Source organism: Rhinolophus sinicus, chromosome 8 (assembly GCF_057876585.1).
Source record: "Rhinolophus sinicus isolate RSI-liver-muscle chromosome 8, RSI-T2T, whole genome shotgun sequence".
NCBI lineage: Eukaryota > Metazoa > Chordata > Mammalia > Chiroptera > Rhinolophidae > Rhinolophus > Rhinolophus sinicus.
The window spans coordinates 46,098,958-46,112,293 of NC_142508.1; the positions used below are offsets into that span (position 1 = coordinate 46,098,958).

General features: G+C 38.9%; 1 protein-coding gene and 1 pseudogene across 6 annotated transcripts in view; both read right to left on the bottom strand.

Annotated features, from left to right (window-relative positions):
* Positions 1-13,336, bottom strand: part of LOC109457209 (uncharacterized) — a 64,511-nt gene that overhangs the window by 20,013 nt on the left and 31,162 nt on the right. For 2 of the 6 annotated variants that reach the window (XM_074315777.2, XM_074315776.2), the window contains exons 1-2: positions 5,525-5,589; positions 581-653 (exon numbers count right to left, since the gene is read on the bottom strand). The exons of 1 other annotated variant lie outside the window; for it this stretch is intronic. In XM_074315777.2, the coding sequence (XP_074171878.1) occupies positions 581-589 (9 nt within the window). In that variant the 5' untranslated portion in view covers positions 590-653; positions 5,525-5,589. Of the gene's footprint in view, positions 1-580; positions 654-5,524; positions 5,590-13,336 lie in introns of those variants that run through there. 3 more of the 6 variants (XM_074315775.2, XM_074315773.2, XM_074315774.2) reach the window with 2 other exon arrangements.
* LOC109457212 (small nuclear ribonucleoprotein G pseudogene) lies at positions 9,799-10,332 on the bottom strand (annotated as a pseudogene).

The following is a 13,336-nucleotide window of genomic DNA, read 5'->3' on the forward strand; positions in this document are numbered from 1 at the left end:
GAGGTATCTGAAGTGTTCGTAATATTCTCTTTCTTGACCTGAGTGCTGGTAGCATAAATATACTCCATTTATAAAAATTCATATAGCTGTACACTTATAATTTGTGCACTTTTCTCTATGTACATTATATGTCAATAAAAAGTCCACAAAACTGTTTTAAAATGTTAAATTGCGTGTTGGGGACATAAATTTTTCCTACACAAAACTAGACTAAAAATCACTGCATCAGAGAAATATGCTTTCTCTGAAGTTAAATATTAAAATCAAAAGCTGTTCTATTGGAAAATGTTAATGGGGGAACATTCTGCAGAGAATACCTGCATTTTCCTCAAGCTTTTATTCCCTAATGGCTCTTGACAGAAGATTTTGTAGATAGGAGATGGTCTACACTAGTGAAAAAAAGGAAGAGCTCATGGAGAGGATACTGAGCTATTTGTCCCCAACCCTCACAGGAATGAGAGAAACTAGAGCAGGTTTTGGGATGGAGTTCTGTTACACAGGAAATTTCAGGATAAGGAACGAGTGTGTACGCATGACCTAGAAACCGACAATATTTCAGTAAAGAGAAACATCAACTTACATGGGCCATGGTTTCGAACTGGTCAGTCCTTGAGATTTCTGTTGGAGAACTGCAGAGTCCAGATAAGTCAGATCTGGAAGAAGAAAAAGAAGCCATGAGATCGGATGTGCCTCAGAGCTTCCAAAATGATTTATGTTAATATGAGCTTTTTTTCCTCTTCCTCTCCTTCTTCCAAACTATTCCACACCCCTGCACCCACATTGATCCCATATCTATACAAACTGGAGGAGAGTTTAGGGAGTCTGAAGAAATCCAAGCCCCGAAGAATCCCAGTGAACAATGATGGACTTGACGTAGAAGACCAGATACTTCTGCAGGATTTCTGACCAGTTCCTCATCTGGCAATGTGGTCCTAACGTTAGATTATTCAGACTTGTCCTGAGCAGTTCCTCCTCCCTCTCATACTTTTCAGGGCAGAGAAAGGGCCACACTAACCACACAGAACATCCTTTGAGACCCCAGGATTCTGCCTGAAATTCCTAACCACCAAGACTGAAAACCACACAGACTGAGCGTGGCAGTTCCTGCCACTGTAAAGCTGCACTGGCCTTTCCCCAGCCAGGAAACCTACTACCGGGTGTCCTGTCAGGACCTCACACACCATCCTATCCTTTGCCACTCCCTCTCTTTCAGTACCCAAGCTGGGGAGGAGGGGATTCACGACCACTGCAGGTAGTCAACAACAAACATTCACTGAGAACTTTGATGTGATGGATGCTTTATACACACCACTCTTTGATCTTGGCACTGTTCTGCAATCCAGTTCTTCTCTCCTTTCAATAGCTCAGGAAACTGATGCCCAGAGGTCAAATCACTTGCCCAAATTCATAGTGATTAAGTGGCAGAGCTTTCTTTTGTTTTGAATCCTCATTTCTCTAACTAAAAAGCCATCTTTCAACTTTGGCTATTGCCTCTGAAGGCTAGGATTTCTACTTTACCGAGAGAAACCTAAGCAAAGGCAATTTACTAAAAAATAGAAATCACCTTTCAAAAGATACTAAACATCACTACTAATTAAGGTGATGCTTGTTAAAGCAACAACAAAAAATTTTTTTATAGTGATTGGGTTGGGAGATCTAAAAGACTGGTGATGCCAGATATTAGCAAAGTCATGGGGGAAATGGACACTAGGCTGGTCCAAAGAACTATGTGAAGCACCACTTAAACCCTGTGAACCAGAAACTCCACTGCTGGGACTAAAGGAACTATTTGTACATGTACATAAAGATGTCTGCAGAGGTATGCTGACAGATATGGTTTACAATGGACAAAAGCTGAAAAGACTCTAACTGGAGAAAAGATTAAACAATTGAAAACCATGCAGATATTAAAAAGTGATGCTGTTGCCACAATTTTGATGAAATGGGTGAAGCTACCGTTTAAAAAAAACAAAACAACTAAAAAACCCAACATGTGTGGCATTGAACTATTCTGACAGAAAAAAATCACATTTGCCTAGAAGGACCAGTTACAATGTTTACAGAGACAGCCACTGATACTCATCATCACCATATTAAATACAGTGTGAACCTAAAGTACACAAACACTCCAAAGAAGGAAAAGCCTTTCTCAGTTCAAGGTTTTCTTTTAGTTTTCTGTTAACTGAGGTAAAAAGCTCAAGATACTCTAAAAAAAGCTATTTTTCCTGACTGACTTTTTTTTTTTTTTTTAAGATTTTATTGGAGAAAGGGAACAGGACTTTATTAGGGAACAGTGTGTACTTCCAGGCCTTTTTTTTTTTCCAAGTCAAGTTGTTGTCCTTTCAATCTTAGTTGTGGAGGATGTCGTTCAGCTTCGAGTTGTTGTCCTTTCAATCTTAGTTGTGGAGGGCGCAGCTCAGCTCCAGTTGCCGTTTACAGCTGCAGGTGGCATAGCCCACCATCCCCTGCGGGAGTCGAAACCGGCCACCTTGTGGTTGAGAGCCCACTGGCCCATGTGGGAATCGAACCGGCAGCCTTCGGAGTTAGGAGCGTGGAGCTCTAACCGCCTGAGCCACCAGGCCGGCCCCTGACTGACTTTTTAACTTCAGCTTCTAATTCATGAAACAACTCTGATTTAATTTGCTAATGCATGTTGCAGTAGTGTCTAGAAAAGAATGGCAAAAAGTCCCTGACTGATGTCTTTTAAGCACGGATGGCAGTCTCACTGCTGCCTCCTTTCACATCTTCCTGACGAATAGGTTTATTTTGCTTCTGAACCAATCCTTTGGGTTAAGAGGCCTATAAAGCTCTCCAACAGCTGCTGGATCTTCTTGTCTTACTAGTCTCACTTTGCATAGAAAAATCACTAAAATGAAAATTGTAAGGCATGAATCTTACTGTATAAAATCCATTTCCCTCCACAGAGACCCCATAGCATCAGTATAATTTGGCCTAATTGGACAGCACTTGCTGCTATCAGATTAATATCTCCTCCCTCCATCCTGATGGATTACTGAGTAAGGCAGGAAGAATTGTTTTTTAAATATACCCAATGATGAGACTTGATATACTGCTGTAATTACTAATATAGGCTTTGCTGTCAGATTTTCAGGATTAAATCTCAGTTCTGATAGTTATTAACTTTATGATCTTGGACGTGTTACTTAATTTTTCAGCCTTAGTTTCCTCCTATATAAAATGGTGGTAATTATAGATTCTATATCAAAAGGTTGTTATGAGGATTAAATAAGACACTACATGTAAAGCACTTAAAGTAGAAAATAGACATTTAATGAAAGGCAGCCACATTGTTGAAGATGTACAATACTATATACTCTTCTTCCCATAATTATTAAAGAAAATTTTCTTTTTTTCCCCATAAAAAGTTTGAGCTTCTCAGTCCTGTTCTTTCTTATAATGCTAACTAATACGTTCCAAAGCTTCATGTTGATAGACAATTCCTCATGATTAACAATTTTTAAAAGCAGGTTATGTGGATGAAGTAAATGTGGCAAAACCCTCACAATTTTAGGATCTGGATGATGAGAAAAAACATGGAATTACAACACAACAGTTAACTAAATCTACTGAACATTTATGTGTCAAGCATAATCTGTGGACTTTACATATACTACATCATTTAGTCACAGCAATCCTACACAGTAGGTTCTATCATTACTCTCCTTTCACAGAGCTATGAAATACGTCAACTGCCCCAAGTTTGCCCAGTTCTAAGTGGCAGGTTTAGGATCAGAACCCAGGTGACTTAATTCCATAAGCCATACTATTGCCACTACACTAAACTGCTTCTCTTAAAACAACATAAATATGTGGCCTGAAACAAACTCATGCCATCAAAAACTTCAAACGTCTTCTCAAACTTCAACTAATGTCTTTGTTTCCCTTCTACTTATAATCCCTTCCCTTATTAACACAGGCATCTCCACTAAAAACCCTACCTCAGTGCCAGTCATTAAAAGCCTCAAAAGCAGAAGACCCTGTCATGTATCAAATCATCCTCTATCTCTCCCTACTTTGACCTCAGGGCAGTGGAGAAGCTAGATCAAAGCCTTCTAGTATGATCCCAACTAAACTAATCTCAACAAATCACAGCCTAAAATGAGGCTCTGCAGTTAGCCTCCCTTCAGGTTTACTTGCAGACCATTCTGGTGCTTAGAAAGCAGCAGCTCACAGGAGGAATTAAATGATTGCCAAATGTTCATGTGAATACCCACTTGAAAGAAGAGGGGGAGGTGCTTACCCACATCATCCCCATCACTCACTGGGAAAAAAGGGCAAAGGACGGGGTCCATGGAGAGGGTAGTTCAGCCGTTAAAGCCTTACCAGCTAAAGACTACATAGAACAAGGCTGCATAGTCAGATTTATTTACTCAAGGGGAGGGGCGGGGGCATTCCACAGGAACGGTTGGAATGCGATGGAGAGGGAGAAAAGCTCTCTTGTAAAGGGCTGAGTACCAACGGAAGGATTCTGAGGAAGAGGTGGGGGCAATTCTGGAATGGTGGCTGTTTTTGAGGTGAGATCAGGAGAGGGAGGGATTCATTGGAGATTGAGCGCTACCATGAAGCGAGGGTAATTTAGCAATTGGTAATAAAATAGCAAAGTGGGTCAGGAGCACTTTTTGTAATAAAAATAATAAACTGGGTCAGGAGCACTTCCTACAGCTTTGTTAAACTGTAATCTCTCAAACAGAAAGTCGTTATGGCCTTGTTACAACTGCATGACCTGGGGAGAAATAATGTTTTCTATTAATTTTGCAGCTGGATTTATCTGTCTCTTCTCTCCAAGCCTGATTAATGGCAGGGCTACCTTTTCTCTTTTCAGTCCGACCTGATTTTCTATGTTTCACAGGAGAAGCAAATATTCCCGTGTCCGAAAAAATAAAAATCACATTTCAAGGAACAAAGAGGAGACACAAACGCATCTTGAAATAGGTACGTATCTATGGACATGTCCTCCTTTTTCTCTCTTTTCCTAAAGATCAGCAGGTTTGGGAAAGGAGACGGGAATTTTGGGACACTGAGCCTTTCTTGGAGCTCAGCGCAGGCTGGCTAACTGAAGTCACCCTCACTCCCACACTTGCTCCCACCATCCAACACACACACATAAACCGAGGAAATAACTGGGAGCCTGGGGTAACCTTCACTGTATCAGAGAGAAAGCGCAGAGTACAAAGACCAGGGCTGGAATCCGTCTCCGAGTTCACGGCACCTTCCTTGGGAGGGGGCGCTGGTTAAGCTGTGGTTCTGCAAATTGCAACTGTTTTCAGGACTGCGTCTTTTTGTTGGCGGCCTTCACTCTGGGGTTCATACATTTAACTCGCAGCCATTCTGGGCCGCTGGATCTTTGCGGCCCTGAAGCGGAAGGGCAGAAAACGTACCAGGGCACCCAGTGCCCAGTGAGCGTCACAAACTCCATAGTCACTGCAACCGGGTTCACACAGAGGCCCGCGCCACCCCCGCGCCGCCCCCGCGCCCATTTCCTCAATGCACGCGACCAACTCACCTCTCGACACCAGCAAGGAAGCCGTTAGGAAACGACGCGCAGAGGCCAGTGGGGAATGTAGTCCGCGGTAGGGAGGCCCTAATCCCCGCCCCAACGGGCTGCCCGGAATGCGCAAGCGCGGTGCCGGTCGACCCGGGCTTGAAGATGGGCTGGTGGCGGCGGGCAGTGTATCCAGGCTGCCCCGGACTGAACTGTAGGTACCTTCAGCAGGCTCGGGCTTATGATTGGCGCTGTGGAAGCTCCACCAGGGTTTATAAAGAAGTTTGACTTCAGCATGGACCTAATGTATGTACTAGGCACACAGCAGGTGCTCAGTATATATACCCAAGTAGGATGTGGATATAAATTAAAAACTCAATGAAAACATACCCACACCCTAGCAAAACCTGGAGCAGGAAGGACCCAGACACATAGAAAAGTCGCTCGTGCTTGGTCGAGCTCTCTGGCTCTTCCTCCTCTCTTTTTCCTACAGCTGTGAAACTATTGTGAAGATGGTTGATACTGTTATTCAGATATTCTTTATCCTTACCGATTTTGAAAAATCTAATTCTAGTAGTTACTGGAGAGTTGTGCCTATTTCTTCTATTTTCTGTTTAGTTCTGTCAGGTTTTGTTTGCTTCAAGTATTTTCGAGCTCTTTTAAGCACCTGCGTTCATAATTATTTGTTTTTCTGATGAGGAGGATTGGACAATGAACACTAGGAAAAGTATCTTCAGAAGTCTCTCAGATGGGTAATCGTTGAAGTTGTCCTGTCCTGGGTTCCTTCAGGAAATAAACGGGATTAAGTCCACCAGGGACCACACAGCGGCATCTTCCCCACCTCAAATTCTTTGATGTATTAACTAATAGATGGGAAGAATTTGTTCTTCTCTCAAGAATATAAAAGTGGAAATTATTTGAAAATGTCTAGGCCAATTTTAAGTCTCATTTTGTAAGCAGTAAAATATATGTAAGGAAGAGATACTCATACATGAAAAATCCAAGCTACTTTGAAACTATTAAGAAAGTCTTGGTCAAAATATTTTTTAAATTCAAGATAAAGTCTTATTTATATGTTTATAATTAAATTTCTATGAGGAAAACAATCCTCCGTGAAAACAAATAAACCAATAAAAAGAACTCTATCTTCTGTTTTGACTAAGTTTTGAGTTCTTCTGAAATTCCAGACTATAAATTCTTCATACCCTTCTCTGCTGAGGAGACTCGGGTCTTAATGTCAAATGTAGCTCACTTTCCTTGTTCAGCAGCACCAGTGAATTGACTTCTGATTTAGCTAAGTTTCCGTAGAAGGATTTTTTGGAAAGGATCTTGCTGTGTCCAATCATGGAGCACTTGCTCCAATACCATGCTCACTGACTTTCTGAAATATGATTTTCTTCAGCTTGCCCATTCTCCTGTGTTCAGTTTTGAAAGACAAATTTGGATCTTCGAATCATCACAGTCATGCAGAACAAGAGTTTCTTGGGGATATTTTCATTACTTTTCTATCTAAATCTGTACTTAGTTGCCTCTTGTCTTGCTGTTTTCCTTAGTATTAAAAAAACCTACTTCTCTAAAACCTGTCATACTAAGCCTTTTTTGCTATTATTAACATTTCATTTTAGAAACTTTTAAAATCAGAAAAACTATAAATGCTCCTCTGGAAGTTAAATCCATGTCATTTCTCAGCATATTTCTGGAGCTTTAATTTGTTACAAAACTGTATCTCATGGATGCACTTTGCATTAAGTTTACAGATTGAGAAAATGGCCCAAGATGTATTATACCTTGTATTTTAATTATTTATAACATTATGTAATGACTTGAACTTTTGTAAAATATCTGTGGCAACGACAATGTCAGAAATTACTGCAAAACTATAACCCAGCAAAGAGTTTGTCCATGCAGCCCTGCAGACAGCCAATTATGCTGACACTGAGGTGAGTGAAAAGAAAATTATTTCGTGAGTACTAATAAAAGGAACCGCCAAAATGCCTAAAGACCCGAACTCCCCTACCTCTTATTGGCAATTGGTTTTAAAGGGTGAAATTGGGGGCAGGGGTGTTCTATGCATGGTCAGCTCAAGGCTACCTTCTGATTGGTTGGAGCTGGGGTTACATAGAGATATTTTAGGAGTTCTGGTCATCAATCCTCCCTCACCAGCTAATCTGAGTTTTACGTGACTGTGGTCAAGAGAGTCCCCAGTTTTCTATCTGGTGGGGGTTTTTTCAGTTTCCTGTAAAAACAACAAACGACTCAAGGTATGCATCAATATGTTATTTTTGATTCCAGAGAGGAAACTAGTACCGCCAGACCCTGATTTACATCTGAGAAAGTTGACTTAGGTGAATGCAAAGAAAAGAGATGGGTTGGGGCAGGGGATGGGGAGCTTTGTCTAGAAGTGTTCTGGCTCGGTTTCAAAACCTCATACCACCACCATTGGTAGAGGAGAAAGAAGTTGGTTTCTGCTTTCTTTTGCCTTCCCAGTCTTGCATCAGTTTATCTCATTAAAGAACACAAAAGGAATCCAGAATTCAAGAGGCAAGAATTGTAGTTCTTAGGTTTTCAGCCTCTGTAATACAAAAAAGAACAGGGGATGCCATACAAAAATACTCATTACAAAACAACAAAAAATTATATCCAGCACACTTGGTTTTTAAAGTTTATCATCATTTAATATTTGGTTTTGATATATGAAAGAATAAATATTTAATTTATTACATTTTTTAAATTCTCTTGTTTTATATGTCCCTTACCTACCCAAGTGGATTTAGAAGTTTGGGGTCCTCTGTCTCTTAAGGAAAAAAATATGATGCCAAAAAGCCAATTATTAAACATGTTTTATAAAATATATACAGATATAAAAGTGGTAGAAAATTATATATATATAATATAAATAGTGTGTATAAATAGTATACATTGTAAACTTGTGAAATAATTACCCTCCATGCCACTCCAGGTCTAGAAATAGAACATTCCTGGCAATCCAGAAGCCCCCTGCACAACCCTTCCAGATCACAATTCCTTCCTTTCATCCTAAATGTAAACATTATTCTGACTTAAGATATTCCTTACATGTTTGTACAAAATTGTTTTATTTAGACCTGGACAATTTAATAAATTTATGCATCATTACTAATTAATTAACAAGAGCTGATTAGCACAAGTGCTGTAAGCACTTGACTTCTGCTTTGAGAGAAGAGTGATCCTAAATTCCTCTCCTCTCTATATGGGAAGGGGTAATTATTAATTTATTAATTTCTCATTACATTGTGGTTGGAGAACCTTTCTATGCTATTGATCCTTTGGAATATATCAGAGCTTCCTTTTTGATTTAATAACTGGTCTATTTTTATAAGTTTTCTATATGCTATTGCCAAGAATGTATATTGCTGTTTGGAGCTTGGAGTCTTCTATATTTAAATACAGTAAGCATTATTTCCCTTTATTTGTTATCTGCTTGATCTATTAGGTTCAGAGAAAGGTGTGTATAATTCCCAAATACCACTATTGATTTATGCACTCCCCTGCATAACTTCTTTAAGTTGTTTGAAATATTTTGTGGGGCATTTTTGTCTATGATTGTTTTATTTTCCTATTTATTCTTCTCACCACCAGTAATAAAATCCTTTTGTCTCATATGATATTTTTGCCTCAAATTTTACTTTTTAGATAGTAAGACACTGTGATTCATAGATTCTGAAATATCATTTCTTGTGATTTTATTGTAAGTCTTCCTATATTTTTTACCTATTTTTCTTTTGATGTAAAATTTACGTGCTATGAAATGCATAATTTGTGTTACCAGTCTTAAATGATGAGACAGGTAAAGAGTTAACAGGAACAAGCTTAAAAATTAACCACCGGGCTCTGAATCCCCTGACTAGCTGTGGGAACAGAACGGTTCCCAGGGGAAGCCAACTGTAATGGCAACCCCTGCAAGCTGACAAGCAACCTACATCCTGCGTACAAAAATATAAAAACCTAGCTAAACAGAAACCCACGGCAGCTGTCTGCTCTAGACTCTGCCCCCAGCATCTCCTTTGCCAGTGTTTCTCTTCTTAAATAAATTTTCTGATTTCTACCCTTCTGTGCCTCATGAATTCTTTCACAACCCGCAAGTGACCACAACATTAAATTTTATTTTTTTTTACTATTGCAAAAGTTTATTTAACAAAAACGTTTCATATGAAAATGTACATGACCCGATTTTTATATGTAATAAAATAGGTACTGTGGAGAGGGGACATGTGAAAGCAGTTGATTTCTCTGTTGAACAAAGCCATTTCTTATACTCATTTCAAGGCTTCTAACATGGTACTGTTTTCTTGAATTGCCATCATTTCCAATATTGTTCTGTTGCCCACTAGTTGCCATCTTCACACATTCATCTATCACAAGATTCATAAAGGGATCAAATCCCCTCAATATTCCTTGGACGTATCTGCTGCCATTTAATTTCAATGACAACTTCTTGTCCATAAATTTTTTCAACTTGGGAAAGTGAGCTTTGCTCACGGTGCCTACTCAATGAGCTCAAAGATGCCTCCAAACGGAATGCTCCCACAGCAGACCATGCCAGTCTTAAATTTTAGTCATTCTGGTGAGTATGTAGAGCTATTTCACTGTGGTTTCAAATTTTATTTATCTGATGACAATGATGTTTTTTATATGTTTATTGGATATTTGTATATCTTCCTTTGTGAGGTAGGTGTGTGTATTTGTATGAGTTTGCTAGGGCTGCATAACAAAATACCACCCATTGGGTGGCTTAAACAACAGACATTTATTTCTCAGATGTGGGAGAGAGCAGAGAGAGTGGAAGCAAGTTCTCCTGTTTCTTCTTATAAGGGCACTAATCCCATTCATGGGGGCTCCACCCTCATGACCTAATTACTTCCTAAAGGCCCTACTTCCTAATAGTATTACATTAGAGGTTAGGATTTCAACGTATGAACTTTGTAGGGAAATAGACATCCAGTCCATAACAACTACCCACCTATTAGAATGGCTAAAATCCAAAAAATTGACAATGCCAATTAATGGAAAGGACACAGAACATCATAATGAATTCTCATTCATTTCTGGTGGGAATGCAAAATGGTACAGCCACTTTGGAAGATAATTTAGTAATTTCTTATAGAGCTAAATATAGTCTTACCATCTGATACAGCAATTAAACACATGTTGCTAGGTGAAAGAAGCAAGTCTGAAAGAAGTAGCATGCACAAATGCATATTGCTAAGTGAAAGAGGGTAGTTTGAAAAAACTACACACTGTATGATTCCATTTACATAACATTAGAGGAATAAAATACTTTGCTAGTTGCTGGAGGTTTAGGGGTTTGGGAGAGTTGAATATATGAAGCACAGGAATTTTTTAGAGTGGTGAAACTATTCTGTATTTTACTACAGTAGAGGATACATGACTCTATGCATTTGTCCAAGTCCATAGAATATCACAGCACAAAGAGTGAACCTTAATGCATACACATTAAAAAAATCAATTAGGAGGTTGATCTGAGGGATCCCAGGATGAAATTCAGATAGTGACAAAATAATCTATTAACAATGTATGATAAGAGTTTGGGGCGAGGGAAGAAGCTGACCTACATCACTTTGGAAATGAGTAGAAACTGGGAGTCTAAAGACAAATGTACATCAACACTGTACTCTAACTGGTAAAGTTGTTTTTCATAGGTGTATGGATAAACAATTCTGAAACCACTGTACATGTACTCTGGTATTGAATGAATGAATGAATGAATAAATGGATGGCAGACAGTGGGAGCCAGGTTTCTCAGTCTTGGAGTGGAAGGTTCCAGGACAGGAAGTGGGGAAGGCTGGAATGAACTATGTGTTACTAGATTAGAGTCAGAGAAATCAATGAACTTGTGTTTAGCTTAATATAACATACACACATACACACACACACATATAAATAATTATAGATATGTATATTTACTGGGGTTAGTATAAACAAATATATTTTCTAGCTCTGTCTGCTGAGAGAGCCTAAAAGCAATGACATCCCAGGAAAAAAATGAACAACCCCTGTGCCCAGATCTTGGTTTCTAATACCATCCGACATTTTCTTTGGAAAAATGGTTGATTCAAAGGCTGAGCAGGGAATATACAAGAAAAAGGGAGTGCTCAAAATACAAAATGATCTCAAAGAGACATAGGAGCCAACTGAAAGAGTTCACAATGGCCAAAGCTAGAACAATTTGAGCAATAAATAAATATGTAGGTAGATGATAAGTGATAGATGATACATAGATAGCATAGTATTAGATTATAATCCAAGTATAAAATAAATATCCGTGAGTCCATCCTAACATCAATAAATTGTTTAATAAATAAATAAATCGGGGAGAATGGAAAAATCTCCCATATAGAAGAATTCTAAATTGTGTAGATTACCCCTTCTCAAGTAGTTGGAGCATTACTCCCCACTTTTTAAAAGCTGGCTGTGCATAATGATTTCTTTCCAAAGAGTATAGTAAGGGGAGGGTAATAAAGAAACTGTACAGTGGAGAAATCTGGCAAACGCTACCTCAGCTAGTGTTCAAGGCTAACATCAGTGATGGTCATGTTGATACCATGTACCTTTAATATGCTATTGTAAGGATGGCAGTTAATGTGGTCTTCCTCCCCTCAAATCCAAACCCCCAGTCCAGCTAGGAGAAAAACATTAGACAATCCCAACTTCAGGGACATTCTATAAAACAACTGACCAATATTTCTCAAAACTGTCAAGGGCATCAAAAACAAGAAAACAGAAACTGCCAGTCTTGAAGAGCATAAGGATACAGGATGACTAAGTGTAATCTGGCATCCTGAATGGGATTCTGGGACAGAAGGATATTAAGTACAAACTAAGGAAATTTGATGGGAATGTGGACTTTAGGTGATAGCAATGTATCAGTATTGGCTCATTAGTTATCTCAAATGTACCATAGTAATACAGATGTTAACAAAAGGGGAGGGGCTGCCAGATGGCTCATTTGGTTAGAGCGCAAGCTCCAGTTCAATTTGAAAACAGCGACTGGGCTTGGAGTTGAGCTGCGCCCTCCACAACTAGCTGATGGGCCCTGGAGAAACACACTGTTCCCCAATATTTCCCCCCCCAAAAAAAATTTTTTTTAAAAAGATGTGTCTTTCAAAGAAACAAACAAAAAGCAAAAGGGGAAAATGGGAGCTCATAATTTGGGAACTCTGAACTATTTTTTTTGCAACTTTTCTGTAAATCTAAATCATTCTAAAAGAAAAAATTCATTCAAAACGAAGTATGCGGTTATAGAACAAGATAATGGGTGCAGCAAACTTGCATTACCTTCTAAATTAAGAAGTAGCAAGTGAAAAGGGAGATTTATTATAAGGATACTAGAGTGTTTCAAGGATCCCAATGGCAAAAAAAAAATGGCTGGACCTCACGAATTTAGAACAAAGCCCTTAAAACCCCATTAAGAATCTACATCTCCCACCATACCTCAATCCCACCTCCTGAAATATTGGAAAAGAAAAATTGTTCATAAAACCAGATTATACTGAAAAAAGAAAAACTGCTCTCTTGGGTATTAAACACATGAATTAAATAACTCAATAGCTTGTTTGAATAGAAGAATGGAGATAGTGGAAGGGTGACTAAAAGAATAGAAAAATCAAGCTTAGAGTTTCTCCCAAAACTCTGTACAAAAGAATAAAGATGGAAAACACTAGAGAAAATGACATAGGAGAGGCAGTGCCAGAAATTCTAATGTCTACTAGGAATTCTATAAGGAGAAATCAATAATAACGAAGAAAAGGGAATTTGAAGGAAAAAGAAAAGACA